The sequence below is a fragment of the Crocodylus porosus genome, unplaced genomic scaffold (assembly GCF_001723895.1).
Source record: "Crocodylus porosus isolate Cpor-Errol unplaced genomic scaffold, CroPor_comp1, whole genome shotgun sequence".
In the NCBI taxonomy this organism is placed as follows: domain Eukaryota; kingdom Metazoa; phylum Chordata; order Crocodylia; family Crocodylidae; genus Crocodylus; species Crocodylus porosus.
In genome coordinates, this window is record NW_017728940.1 from 166088 (window position 1) to 179948 (window position 13861).

The window sequence follows — 13861 nt, forward strand, 5'->3', positions numbered from 1 at the left end:
TCCCGTCCCGCTCCCCGGCTTCTCTCAGCCCCATCCTGGCCCCTGCCCCCGGCTCACGCAGGCCCCCGCCGAGCGCTGCGGCCCAGCCCGGCCCCGGCCGTGTCCCGCGCAGCACCGCCCCCAACATCACGGCCGCGGCCTGCCTGGGTGCCGCCATCTTGAGCCAGCACCGGCCAATCGAGCGCCGAGCCGGTCGATGCGCGACTAAGGGGGACGGCTGGGCGCCGCCATCTTGAGTCAGAGCCGCGCAATCGAGCGCCGAGCATCCCTGGCCCTCGTGCCCCTGACGCCGCACACGTGTCCGGGCTCTGGGCCCCGCCCGGCCTCCCCCGCGTGGGGCTGTGATGGGCCGGTGGCGCTCGGGCCGGGCAGCAGGCCCCGGCCGAGCGAGCGCAATACACCAGCGCCAGACGCGAGCGGGAGCAGCCGACCGGGCCCGGCAGCGTTTAATCACCCCCGAGCGCCCCGGCCCGCCCCCGCCTCGCAAACGTCCGGGAAAGAAGCGACTCGGCCGTGCCTGGCCCAGGGTGCTGCGGGGCTGAGGGCGCTGGCTGGCCCCGGGGGTGGAGGCACCTCCTGGCCCGGCCCCGGGCGCTGCTGCCCCCGGGGAGCAGTCTGGCTTCGCGCCGCAGCGGGTGCCCGGCGTCCCGGTCTCGGCGCTGGCCCGGGCCGCGGCCGCGCTAGACCCTGGGGAAGCCGCGCAGGTCCTCGGCGCCGTCGATCTTGAGGCCCCGCAGCAGGGGGAAGTCGAGGAGCGGCTCCTCCGGGAAGAGCAGGCCGTCCGCCGGGGCCCCGGGGAACCACAGGTTCTCGTAGGGCTTGGGGCTGGGCGAGGCGTCCCCCAGCAGCGGCTGCGTGGAGTCCGAGCGCAGGTAGAGGGGCGCCGGGGCCTGCTGCTGGCCGCGGTAGCCGTCCCCGACCACCCGGGCGTACTGCACGGGCTCGGCCCCGGCCGCGGTCGTGTTCACATAGGGCTGAGTCCCTCCGTGCTGGTGCGTGTAGGGCTGGGGCAGGGCGGGGAAGCCCTCTGCCAGGCCGGGGACAGGCTCCTTCTTGCCCCAGAGGAGCACCTGCTTCTGTGCTGCCCTTCTGAGCACCGTGATGGTGGAGATGGGCACAGGGCCCAGGTCCCTGACGCTGGGGGTGTGCAGCGTCTCCTGGGGAGAAAGGGCAAGGGCTCAGGGGGGAACAGGCTCTGCAGCCTCCGCACCACCTGCCCCATCAGGGCAGGCCGCTTTGCTCTGCCCCTCTGCCACTGCTCCCGCCCAGCTTCTTGCTCTGCAGCTCCTGTCCCCCTGCTCTGGGACATGGCTGCCCCTCACCCTTGGCCTGAGCCTGAGTGCCTGCTGGGAAGTGAGCACACTAGCACTATGCAAGACTGGGCCCTGGGATGTCCTGCGAGAGGCCTGGTGGGGTGGCTGCCATCTTGCTGCTGGGAGCCCTCCCCCATGACACTGAGTCCCTGCCCATCCCAGGGGGGCTGGCCTTGTGGGGCACCGGGCAGGACAGCAGCCAGGAGCTGCTCCCATGGCCTGGCCTGTGCTCACCTGCTGCAGGTCTGCGGGAACCCACTTGCCGAGGCTGCTGTTCGCTGGGTCAGGGACGCTGGGCCAGAACTGCTTCTTCATCCTGTGCCGCAGAGCAAAGACTCCATGAGGGCTGGGTCACGCCATAGGGTTGAGGTCCGGGGCCTGGGTCTAGTGCAGCCCCAGAGCCATGGGCCCTGGCACTGCAAACCAGCCAGGGAGTCGCGTGGTGCCCCGTGGACCTGCTTGGCTCCCAGCCATGCACTGCCCTGTCAGAGCCCGCAGCACCAACCTTGGTGCAGGATGTGCCATTGCTGCACGTGCCTGGCCTGCACCCACCTGAGCCGCACTGCGGCTGCGCAGCAGGGGACATGCGGCCCCCAGGCTGCATCGGAGCCCCGCACATTGGAGCCAGCCCCTCTGGGGTCTCAGCAGAGACCAGCCCTGGCAGCGGCTGATCTTACCCCTGGCTAGCGAGGTACCGCCTGCTCCGGGGCCTGGCAGGCTTGGCAGGCACTCACCTTCCATTCTTTTGGAGGCAGACGGTGAACACAATGAGCAGGACAAAGATGAGGCTGAGGCACAGCAGAAGGAACTGGATCTCAGTGGTGTCTGCAAGAGAGGCAGGGGGAGGGTGATGGCCCAGTGCCGAGGAATTCCTCCTGGTGCCAGCCACAGGCTCCGGCTGCAGTGGGCCCAGCACCTCTGAAACCACTGTGAGCTGGGCTCGAACGGCCAAGCTGTCCTGAAGACAGGCATCCCTAGCAAGGGTGTGTGTGTGCACAGGTGTGTGAGTATGGGTCTGCACACGATTATGAGCGTGTGTGTGTGCAGGTCTGCGTGTGTGCATACATGGGTACTTGTGTGTGTGCATGGGTGTAGGCAGGTGCATGCACACTCACGTGGAGGCCACCCCCTCCACCTCTTTCCTTCCCTGCCTTCCAGTCCCACGCAAGCAGGCAGAGCCCCAGCCCCAGCCTCACCCAGTGCTGTGGTCGTGAGCGTGAGGACGGTGCCGTTGGTGCTGCCTGCCACAGTGGAAGCCATGATATACACGTTATATGTGGTGGAAGGCTTCAGGGGTCCGATGGTGAAGGCCTGGACATCAGAGTCCACGATGGCACCTGAGGAAGCCAGGGCAGGGTCAGTTCCCTCAATCTCTTGCTGCCGCCCTTGGCCTGGGCATCAGCCCCTAGCAGCCGACACAGCCTGGGCACAAAGTTCTCCCTGCAGCCTGGCGCTGGCTGGAACAAATCCCACCCTGCTCCAGCCACAGTCCAGCAGAGACCCTGGTGTCTTCCTCTGCCCTTGAGTTTCTGAGCTCCGTGCTGCCACGCGCCTCAGCCACAAGACAATGGCTAGGGCTACAGACATCGGCTGACCAGGTAGATGGGTGCGTGGCCCAGTGCTGCCGAGTGGGGGCTGGAAGCTGGCAGTGCCAGAGCTGGGGCTGGGGTGGGCAGGACTTACTGGACATGTTGGCAGAGGTGCTGGCCCAGAAGATGGTGTAATTGGTGATGAAGCCATTCTGCAGCTCTGTGGGCACCGGCTGCCAGCTGAGCTCAGCCTGGTACTTGCTGATGCTCCTAAGGTGCAGTTTTGGGGTGCTCGAGGGAGCTGGAGTGGGGGGACAGGCACAGTCAGAGGCTCGCCCCAGGCTGCCCCATGTAGATGCCAGCCAAGGGCTGACAGGTGGGTGGGGAAGAGCACGAAGGCCTGAAGGGTGCTGGAGCCCCGGCCCCTTCCCAGTTCACTGCTGCCTCCAGCTGGCCCCTGTGCCTTTGCTCTTCAGCACCAGCCCCACCACTGGGCCAGGCCCTGGGACTGCCGGTTCTGCTGTTCAGTTGGATTTAACTCTGCCTGCTGAATGAGGGGCTGCAGGCTCCACCCCAGAGGAGGCTGCATCCAGGCCTTGGTGCCTGGTATGAACCCCGAGCTGGCAGGGCCGCTTGGGACGGGAGCCCTGGCAGGATACATACCCTTCTGCTGGGAGTAGGTGACTGTGTGTCGCAGCATGCCTATGGCGTCCGCGTACAGAGGGTACACAGAGATGTTGTACCGCCGGAAGGGCTCAATGCCATCTACGAGGGAAAGGGACAGTGGGGGCTGTTCATGTGGCAGGGCATCGCTGTCCAGGCCTCTTCCTCACTCGCCCCCAGCAGTGACAGCCGGTGTGCCCAGCACCACAGTTGCTCGCACCTGGCTCAGCATGCATCCACCCCACCGTGCGCCTGGGACCTGCCACGGCACCGAAGGGCGGACATCAGGACAGGAGCCCTGTGAGCGCACAGCAAGCCCTGCAGCATGTGCGCCCCTGCAGCTCCGAGGGAAGGAGCTGTGGGGCAGGTGGGTGGAGAACAGAGGGCAGAAGAAGGACCCCCCAGCAGCCCAGGCCCAGAGCTCAAGCTTGCAGCCGTGGCTGGGACCAGCCCCGCCCCGCCACTCACCTCGGATCAGGGCCCCGGTCGCGCTGTGGTTGCGCTCCACCTGCCAGCCAGGATGGCCACCGGGCTCCGTGGGGGGCACGCTGCGCCACTCGAGCACGTAGCCGCTGGTCGGGGCTGCGGGTGCCTCCCACTGCACCCACAGGCTGTGCGGGTCGCGGGGGGTGGCCCAGAGCCGGCGCAGGGGCCGTCCTGCCAACGGCACCGGGGGGCACAGTCAGGCTGGGCGTCACAGCTGCAGCCGGGAGGCCTGGGGTGGGGAGTGCAGGGCTCGGGGGGAAAGGTGGGGCCTGGAGCCATGTGCCCTGCACTCAGAAAAGGCAAAGGGAGCAGGTGATCCGGGCAGGCTGGAAGCCGCCGCAGGGAAGCCCAGGAGCTCCCTGGGCCGGGGCATTGCTCTGATCCCTGGGCCAGGTGCCCAGGGCTGGACATCCTTGGCCTGGCTGAAGCCTGGAGGGGGGTGCCTGGCCATAACTTTGGCTGGCATGAGCCAGTGTCGCTGTGCTGGACCACCCCCATCAGCGCCAGCGTGGACCTGGCCCCGCAGCTGAATCACTGAAAAGGCACCTCAGGGCCAAAGTGCGGGCAGGGGCTCCTCCCCACTCCAGTCTGCTGCGCTACGGCCTGGGGGGCTCTCAGGGGCTTCCTGGGCCCTGCCCAGCTGTGGGGGCCGTCGGGAAGACAGAGACCTGCCTGGCCAGGCTGTGGGCCACTGGCCTCCTGGGCTGGGCAGTAGGGGTGGGGGGCTCTGCCAGGCCGTGGCAGTGCCTACCTCTCCTCTCCAGGAAGATGACCTCGGTGGGGGGCCCCGTGCCGGCAGCGTTGTAGGCTGCCAGGTAGACTCTGCGCACGCCGGCGGGCACAGAGAAGTTGCACCCCATCTCTGTTGTGTTGCAGACAGTGGTCGGCATCCTACCCCTCTGCTGTGGGCTCAGCGCCACCCAGTACCCCAGGATCCTGCCGTTTGCCTCCTGCTGCGCCAGGGCCTGGGGGCAGATGGGCTGCATTCAGAGGTGTGGGGTGAGGGTCCTTGGACCGCAGCCCCATGGCCATGGCCACCCTGGCCTTACCTTCCACAGCAGCTGCACCTTGGCTCCCTGCCGAGAGCCTGAAGGCGTCACCTGCCACCAGGCATCCGGCTTCCCTGCAGGGGCTGGGGGAAGAGGAGAGGAGGGGGTTTTTGGCTCGGGTCTCCTGACCTGCCCCAACACCCCCACCTCATGCTCCCACCCTCAGCCTGGCTCTGCCCTGGTCTCTCTGCCCACCTAGGGCCATGGCAGCACCCACCTTTCTCGTGGGTGGTAAAGCCCTGCTCCGGGCTCCACTCGCTCCAGTAGCTGGAGAACGTCCTCCGCCGGCAGCGCATCTGCAGGCGGTACGGCATCCCGAAGAGCAGGCCGCAGTGCTGCACCTTCTGGTTGGGGCTGATGATGTCGGAGACCTGGTGCCATCACAGCAAAGGCCCTGTCACCCCCCTGCAGGGCCACGGGAGCCCTTGCCTTGCGCACCAACTCCCCTGGCCCTATTCTGGGCAGCCCCTGGTGCTGGGGGGCTTTGCACCCATGGGGGAGAGGGGAGGTCAGGGCCACGGACGCAGCGGACCAAGCCCCGGAAGCCCAGCTGTCCCTGGTGTCCTGTCCACAAAGGGACCTGGGGTGCAGTGACCGGGGGTGGCATTGGGCTGCAGAGCCCGTCCGAAGACTAGTGCGGCAGGCAGGCCCTCAGTGAGGGCACTGGCTGTGACACCCCTGGTCTCCCTGCCCTACCCTGCCGGCCCCTCCGAGCCACATGTGGGCTCCTCGACGGGCAACCAGGAGTGCAGACAGCAGCTCTATGGCACCAGCGGACACAGAGCAGGAACCTCGGCTGTAAGACCACCCCCAGAGGCAGGAGGGCCGTGGATCCTCCCTCGCCCCCGCCCCACAACACAGCCAGCCCTGCTGCCCACACAGAGCCCTCACCAGTGTCCAGGCAAGCTCTGTGGCACTCTGGTAGCGCAGCTCGCACTGCTGCTCAATGTAGGCACTGCTGGGTGCCACGTCCCAGGCCACGGCCACGCAGTTGGTCTGGAAGGGCTGCACGCTCTTCAGGATGGGGGCGTCCAGTTTGGCTGAGGGCAGGACGGCAGAAGCTGGCACCACTGCGCTCCCTCATGCCGAAGGATGGCTCCCCCCACTACTGTGGCTGGGCCCACCCACGTGAGCACACACGGCACAGGCGCTTCCTGGGCCCCAGGGTGCCAGCACTGCTGTCGGCCAGGCTGTTGGGACCAGTGCCTGCCCTGTGAACATGGGCACAGCCTGAGGCCCCAGACCGGTGGCCGGTCCTGGGCTGAGTGCTGGCTTTTAGGGGTTGGCGTCCGAAGGGCTCGCACTGGCCCTTGCCCCACACCCTGCGCCCTGCTCACCCACTTCGGTGGGGTCGAGGCACAGGTGCTCCGACTCGGCCGTGCCCAGGGCATTGCTCACCCACACCCACAACTCCATGTTCTGGTAGAGCTGCAGGTGCTGGTGCGGCAGGGTGCAGTGGTTCTCCCCTGGCAGCCTTGGGCGACACTCCTGGACAGCCTTTGTGACCACCCTGCAGGTCCTGCTGGGCAACAGACAGGTCAGTGCATGCCGGCGGGGCCGTGGCTCCTCAGATGCTCTGGGTGCCCCCACTACTGACATGTGGCTCCTACTTCCCTTTCCACAGCGCTTGGGAGCCCGGCACGGCTGGGGCAGTGCTCTCCGAGCAGTGCCCGCTGGCAGAGCAATCAAGGGGGGCTCTGCAGGGAGTCCAGCAGGGCTGGCTGGGCCACGGGCACCGTGCCGATGCTGGCATCAGAGGCTGCACCCTGCAAGGTCTCGTGCACGTGGGAGCTCCAGCCCCCTCTGGGATGTGCCTGCCCCCTGGGAGCTCCCACGCTGCCCATGGTGCCGCAGGGGCCAGGGCTCGACTGGGCAACTCACGGGAACCCCTGGGCTGGCAGGGCAGACACCAACAGTCAGCAAACACCCAAATCCTTCCTTCCTGTTGCCCTGCCCTGGCCCTGGCCTGCTCTGCTCCCTCCCTGCCCTTGCTCCTGGGCCCAGTGGCCTGGCCAGGACACCTGTGGCCCTGGCCACTCACTTGCGGCTCTTCAGGATGGTCTCAGTCGGCAGGAGGCTGTCCGCTCCGGGATCCCAGCGGCACGTCAGGGACTTCTCGTGGAGGCTCATCATGCACGTCAGGTTGTGGGGCTTCGAGGGTGGGTCTGTGGGGAGAGAGGGAGGACGGCACTGTGGGGAGCATGGGCACCTATGGGTCTGGGCACCAGCGCTCTGCTAGGGCAGCTGGGCCCATCCCAGCTCTGCCCCTCCAGCCTGCTGCGCCACCCACTGCCTCTGCCCTTGCTCCAGGTCGGGGCAGTGGCCGCCTGTGCAGAGGGCACCCTGCCCCATCCAGGGGCTCAAGGCGCTGCAGGACCCTGCGCTGTGCCTCAGCTGGGCTGTGACGGGAGCTGGGTCTGGCTTCCCCCCTGCAGCACCCAGGCAGCAAGAGCTTGGGGTCCTGCCCCACAGCAGACACTCGTCCCGCGGCACCATCCTATCCCGAGCACACCTGCCCACCCCTGTGGTGGTGGTGGTGGTGGTGGGGTGCTGACAGTCCCTGCTCACCCGCTGCTGCGGGGTCTGCTAAACCCTATGTGCAAGGTGCCCCGGGCACAGATGGGGAAGGACAGGGTGTTGGGGGCTGGGGTGATGGCAGGCACAGGCAGACTCACGGCCCGCTTGGATGTCGGCTGTGGCGATGAGCTGGGGTGTCTCTGTCTTCGTCCCTGTCCCCATCCCCACCAAGTAGCACCACAGTTTAGCCCTGCTCCAGCTGATGTGGGTGATGGTGAGGTTGGACTCGACCGTCCCATTTGCACTCCAGTCCTGGGTCCCAGGCAGGGTCTTGTTGTCCAGCTTCCACATCAGCCGGATGCCCCCCTCCTCCAAGCCTCCGCCAGGGCTCTGGGCTGTGCCTGCCCCCAAGGAGCTCGCGTGCCACCCATGGCAGTGGGCCTGCTGGACACGGCAGGAGGCCGTGACAGGGGATCCCAGCAGTGCCATGCGGGGCTCCACCTGCATCACACCACAGCCCTGTGCTCCTGCAAGGAGAGAATGAGCCTCTGCGTCGGGTCCTGCCTTGGGGCAGCTCCTGGCTGGCCCTCTGCGCTGCAGGCCAGGGCCCAGCATAGCCCAAAGCAGCCACCCGGCTCCAGGCTTCAGTCTTTCCAGCACGCACAGTGCCCCCAACCTATCCTAGTCCATCTGCTCTCCAGAGAGGGGCCCTGGGCTGGTAACCCCCTGCAGCCCTGCATCTTGCTGGGACAACTCCCACCAGCCTGAGATGCAAGGCTCCTTTGTCTGCATCAGCCACAAACCCACTAAGCTTTCCAGGAGCAGCCAGGGGAGAAGCCCAGGGTGGCTCTGGCTTCACTCCGAATGGGGCTGTCTGCAGGGGAGGGGGTAAAAGGAGGATCTGCCATCCGGGCCTTTGTTAGTGCAAGCTCAGGGGTTGCTGCAACAGCCACGGCTGCAGCCCAGCCCGAGGCCCCGCATGGGCATGGGGGGAGGACATGCCATGGGCTCTGCTTCCCTGCAGGGCAGTGCAGATGGTGTCTGCCACAGCTCTGGGCCGTGCTGCCCCAATGCAGAAACTGCCAGCTTCTGCCTGGGCGCATCACAGCGCCCTGCGCCGGGGAGGCGCCCCACATGGGCTGGGCTGAGACCTGTGTGGCGCCTGGCACGCTGCCGTCAGGGCCTCCTGCCTGGGTCTGCAGGGAGGGAGTCAGGGCTTGGGGGATTTCCCATCCCGGGACCCTGGCATTGCTGTCAGACTCACCCCCCAGGAGCAGCAGGACGAGCAGGGAGGATGGCAGCATCATTCCCCTGTCGCTGCGCTTGGCCACGATCCTCTCTGGGGCTTTGGCATCACCTGGGACATGCACATGGAAATGTCACTCTGCAGGCCACAGCTGGAGTGTGTGTACATATGTGTGCATGTTTGTGTGTGCAGATTAACCGTTGCAATACAGTCCCACATGATACATGTTTGGTGCTTAATAAGTATCAGGCAAAATACACTGGCTTCCTCAGCCATCAGATCCACCATGGTTCTCTGTGTTGCTCTCTAGTGCATGCACACACACGCACACACACACATACACACCCACTTCCACAGGCCCATCAGACCCTCTGTGGCAGCAGCAACTTCTGTCTGGTACAAGGAGGCATCCGTCTGCAGACTCCCCGTGGGCTTGGGGCACTTGGCTAAAGCCATGGCAGCCCCTTTGTTCTGCTAGGGTGGGAAGGGGCTGCTGCCAGCTCTTGCTGCCCTGTGCTCCATGCAGGTGCAGCATGCCGGACATTGTGTGAAGCCCGTGCCATTCGCAGAAAGAGGGGCAGGAGCGCCCAGGCTCGAGGGCACGGGGCCTGCCACGTCCTCTCGGTGCTGGGGATGCGTTCGCCCACTGCGCAGTTCCCCTCCGAGGGAGCCACTGACCCCAGCAGCTGGGGAGCAAGGATCAGAGCTGCTGGCAATGTTCCTGGGTCCCAGCTGTTCACACCATGCTGAGGGGCACAATGCTGCCCTGGTGCCCAGGGGGACCATTCCTGCATGGTGCTGATACCCAGCCAGCACTAATCTCCAGCTTTGACTCTCTTCTGCATTTCCCCGCCATCCTGCTCCGCATGGCCCCTGCCCTGCGCTGCCCCACGGCTCCAGTGCTGGCCCCCCTGCTGATGCTGCTGGGACAGCAGCCCTGTCCGGTGCAGGAGGGGACGCTCCACCCAAGCACCTTGCCCGCAGCCCGAGGGCTCAGTGCCAGGCTGGCCGGTGCCAACGGCAGTGGGGCAGCACCTGGGGCAGCCAGAGTCCAGGCAGCCCCAGCCCATCCCTTACCTCATCTCAGCGCCTGGTGCACGCAGCTCCCAGTGTGCTGCTTACCCTCAGGACCTGCCAGGGCCCCCGGGAGATCAGAGTGTCCTGTCCAGGCTCCAGCATGTTGCTTTTGCCGTTAGTTCCTCAAACCCTGTGTCGTTAATTGCTCCGAAGCTCTGGAGAAAAGGTGATTGCAAAACACTTCCCTGAAGGCTGCGTGTGCCCCACGCACCGGCAGGAAGGAAGGCGCAAAGGCAGCCCACACATCCAGCCCTGGGGAGCAGGCTTTGGTCTCCTCATCCTCCCTGGCCACCCGCCTTTTAAGCAGCTCAGCTCGGCCCAGTGGGGATGGAGCAATAATGAGCTTGTTTGCTATGACCTTGCTGGAGCCTGCGGGGCTGATCCAGCGCTGGCAGGGGTGTGGAGGGGCTGGAGGCATGCTCGGAGAAGACCGCTGGGAGGGGCTGAGCACACTGAGGTTTTCTGGGTGTTCTGCTCCCGTTACAAGGCACCCAAGTGGCCCATCGCTGTGGCAGTCTCAGAGGTTTCCCCTTCCACGCAGCTCAAGTCCCCCAGAGCCTGTCGCCTGTTGCCACGTGCATTCATTCCCCTGGGCTGTGAGGCCGAAGCACTGGCAGCAGCGAGGACCTTTGTGGTGTTCAGGGGCCGGAGCGGGCAGGACACGGTCAGGCTCAGTGCCTGTTAGCTGCAGCTGGACATAGTCCCTGTAGCCCTGCACCCCAGAAGTTGGTTAAGCTGCTGCTCCAGCACCTGGTGCTTGTGTGGGGTGCACCAAGGGAAGGCGCATGGGAATGGGGAGACCCTGGCAGCTCCATCCTACCCCATGTGGGGGCATCAGGCTCTCCTCAGTGCCATGCACCCCACTTGCTCTGTGCCAAAGGCCATGCACATGTAGGGGGCACAGTGGCAGGGTCTCCAGCAATAGAAAGTGCCTTGGAGTGCCCGGCTGCCAAGATTTTGGCCTGGAGAGGACAGAGCTGCTCTGTGGGGTCCATCCCCAGCTGGTTTCTGAACCCACACAGCGCTATACCCCACCGGGGTGGACAGACACCCTCCACACCTGCTCCAGGGCTTTGCCAGGGGTCAGCTCCAGGTCCCCGCCCATGGGAGTGCCTGCTCCCCTGCTCAGAGCCCCATGGGACCGAAGTGTCACAGTCCTGAGTGGCTGCAAGACCAAGGCACCAGTGGCTGCGCAGTCGCTGCTGCTCCAAGGCAAATGCGTTCAGAGGTGTTTCTGGGGCTTCACTGCCTGCGGTGGCCCCACTTCCCTGCGATCCCAGAGGCCTGGGGGCTGCCCCCATCTCTCGCTTATGGCCACGGAGACACCGGCAAATGCAGAGCTGGGCCAGAGCCTCAGCACTTTGTGTGGTGCTGCGCAAATGCCAGCACCATCCTGCAGACCGCTCTCGGGCCCTGGGCTGAGCTTGTCCCTGGCTGGGTCGGGGAAGGCTGTGGCTGTGGCTGTGGTTCTGGCTCCCACTGGCTGCTCGTGGTGCCAGGCTGGAGTGTGGCTGCTGCAGGCGCTGGGGTGTTTTGCTGCTGCTGGAGCAGCCGCCCAGGCTTGCCTCGACTTCCAGCCTCAGCCCTGATGGGGCAGGAGGTGTCTCCACGGGGCCAGGCCCCGACACCCTCACCCCGCCACGGCTCCCTAGCAGTCCAGGGAGACTCCCAGCCAGTAGGCAAGTTCAGGGAGGTGGGGCGTGTGCTCTGAATCCTGGGCCGACCCTGCCTGATGGAGGCCAGTGGGCTGCCTGGGGGCACACGCCACCTGCACGGGGCTCCCTCAGCCCCCCGCTCCGTGCCCAGCCCCTGCCGCCCTGCCTGCATGGCCCGAGCGTGGGATGCACCAGGATGCGCCTTGGAGCCGTTGTGTCAACAGCAGCTTGCCCAACCCAGAGCCCAGCGGCCTGTGCAATGGCAGCGCCTATTGTGCAAACTGCTGTTTACGGCATGTTTACTTGCATGTTTACTCACTCTGCCTGCACAGCACGTGTCTCGCAGTTTAGCTGACCCTCTGGCCCGCTGACGGCCCCAGCCTTGTCCCTGCCCCTGCCCCTGCCCCTGCCCCGGGCCTGCAGGCTGCCCCATGACGTAGCCCTCGTCCCACGGTGGAGCCGCCTGCCTTGCTGAGCTGTGCCCACTCTGTTTGCCCGGTGTGCGCAGCTCAGCGCCTGCAGCCCCAGCATGGGAACGGGCACAGCTGGGGTGCGGGCACATAGCTAATGGGAGCAGAGTGAGCAGACTTGCGCTGGCCATCACAGACTCAACAGAGTGACTTGACATCCCCTGGGGTCTCCCAGGGCCCCAGCCCTGGTGCAGACACCTGGCAGGACCTGGCTGGGGAGCACCTGAACCCCTGGCGCAGCCCTGGGGCCAAGGCTGGTGGAGCTCCCCTGCGCTGCCATCGGGAAGGAGCTGGATTTCCCTGTAGCTACCAGTTGGCCCATGGGATCTGACCCACATCCTCGTGGCAGCGACCATGGTGAGCTCTGGCAGCTGTTTGCATGCGGCACCTTCCACCCTCTCACCTCTCCCGTCGCAGGCTGAGCTTGGCCTTGCTCAGCCCCGAGTCCTTCCCCAGGAGAAACAGCACTGGTGAGGACTGGCCCCCTTCCCATGTCCCCAGTGGGCGAGCTCCCAGGGGCCTGGTGTAACAGGGGAGCACGCAGCATCTCATCAGAGCAGCAGAGGTGCAGGGGCAGGAGCCCGAGGGAACAGCTCAGTGGCCACAGGCTGACGGGCAACCGCATCTGCTGCAATGACACATGCTGCTCGGACCCAGGCAAACGTTAGCACTGGCAATGGTTATGCCCGGGCAGGGGCAGGGGCAGGGGCAGGGGCCTGGCCTCCCCGGCTACTACCTGCAGTGAGTTCCAGGTCACTCCTGGAGCCCGGGGCTGGTGCGGTGGCTGTGCCTTTATCACCTGTGGGCACTGGGAATGGGGCGGGTGGCACAGGGAGCCCCTTCCAGGCTGGATCTGGGCAGGATCTGGGCAGAAGGATGTGCCCTGTGCAGGGGGCTGGCGCAGGGAACTGGCACTGCTGTGGTCCCAGGTGCACCCATGGGTCCAGTCCCGGGGGGCTGAGTGGGTGGCCGAGGGTGTGCCGAGAGGAAGGCAGGCACGGCGGCTGCTGGGCGAGGAAGGCAGCGCTCTGGGGACGGTGGCAGCCAGGCGACACTGCTTTCTCACCCATCTCCAACTGGGAGCACAGCTTATTGCCCTGGCCGGAGGATCCCTGGGCCTGAGCCAGCCGGGTCAGGGCCTGGAGCCTGCAATGCTGATCTCGGGAGTCCAGTGACCCTGCCCCACATCCATGGTCTCAGTCCTGGTCTCTGCTCCGCTTCCCTCCCAATGCCACAGTGCTGCAAGGCCTTAGACAACAGCAGCTCCCCACCCAGGGGTGTCCACTCCCAGGACATTAGCGCTCAGCCTGGGTGCTAGACTGGCCAGGCAGTGCAGGGCCGGGCTGTCGGGCAGCCCTGCTCCTGCCTGCCTCTCGCCGCCTCCAATTCTGGAGCACGGCCCCAGGTTGGAGGGCCCCGGGCTGCGGGGGGAGGCTGTGGCAGGCAGCCAGCACATGGAGGTGGTTTTGGGGTAGGGGGTGCTGCAGCACGGGCACAAGGAGGTCCTCGCTGTGGGGCTGGCCTTGGCCACGGGGCTCTGTGCAACATAACAGGATCGCGCCCCACGCTCCACTGTTTGCATGCAGGCGGGAGCCCCCGGCCAGTCTCTGTGGGGCCGGCGGGCACGCTGCACGTCCTGGTAGGACCCTGCCTCGTCCGTCTGCATGAGCCCTGGCAGTGCGTGGGCACCGTCGTCTTCCTCCCCCTCCCAGACTGCACACAGGGCGACTGCCATGTGCAGCCTGGCGCAGAGGCTGGGCCGGGGGGGCCGGTGTGGCGCCATCCCCCGGGTGTGGCAACCCGGAGCCCGTTGCCAAGGAAGTCTGCCCGCTTGCAGCCTGTTTACAGCAGGAGCT

The 13861-nt window shown here is 66.2% G+C and overlaps 2 protein-coding genes across 5 annotated transcripts in view; both read right to left on the reverse strand.

The window, feature by feature from the left end:
- MRPS15 (mitochondrial ribosomal protein S15) overlaps positions 1 to 172 on the reverse strand; it is a 10514-nt gene extending 10342 nt beyond the window's left edge. For both annotated transcript variants that reach the window (XM_019547896.1, XM_019547895.1), the window contains exon 1: positions 58 to 172. In XM_019547896.1, coding sequence (XP_019403441.1) covers positions 58 to 157 — 100 coding nt within the window. In that variant the 5' untranslated portion in view covers positions 158 to 172. The remainder of the gene's footprint in view (positions 1 to 57) is intronic.
- Positions 173 to 275: 103 nt separating this feature from the next.
- On the reverse strand, positions 276 to 10207 carry CSF3R (colony stimulating factor 3 receptor). Of its 3 annotated transcripts, none has more exons than XM_019547892.1 (16): positions 9926 to 10204; positions 8822 to 8914; positions 7716 to 8084; positions 7082 to 7205; positions 6378 to 6559; positions 5932 to 6080; positions 5258 to 5411; positions 5041 to 5123; positions 4743 to 4956; positions 3974 to 4162; positions 3506 to 3607; positions 2997 to 3143; positions 2510 to 2650; positions 2048 to 2138; positions 1548 to 1629; positions 276 to 1157 (listed from the first exon to the last, which is right to left on the reverse strand). In XM_019547892.1, exons 2-16 carry the CDS (start codon positions 8862 to 8864, stop codon positions 681 to 683), a joined length of 2547 nt encoding a protein of 848 aa, XP_019403437.1. In that variant the 5' UTR covers positions 8865 to 8914; positions 9926 to 10204; the 3' UTR covers positions 276 to 680. The 3 variants fall into 3 exon arrangements, with proteins under 3 accessions (XP_019403437.1, XP_019403436.1, XP_019403439.1); XM_019547891.1 differs by having other exon boundaries at positions 9881 to 10204; XM_019547894.1 differs by lacking the exon at positions 2997 to 3143 and having other exon boundaries at positions 9881 to 10207.
- Positions 10208 to 13861: the final 3654 nt, after the last annotated feature.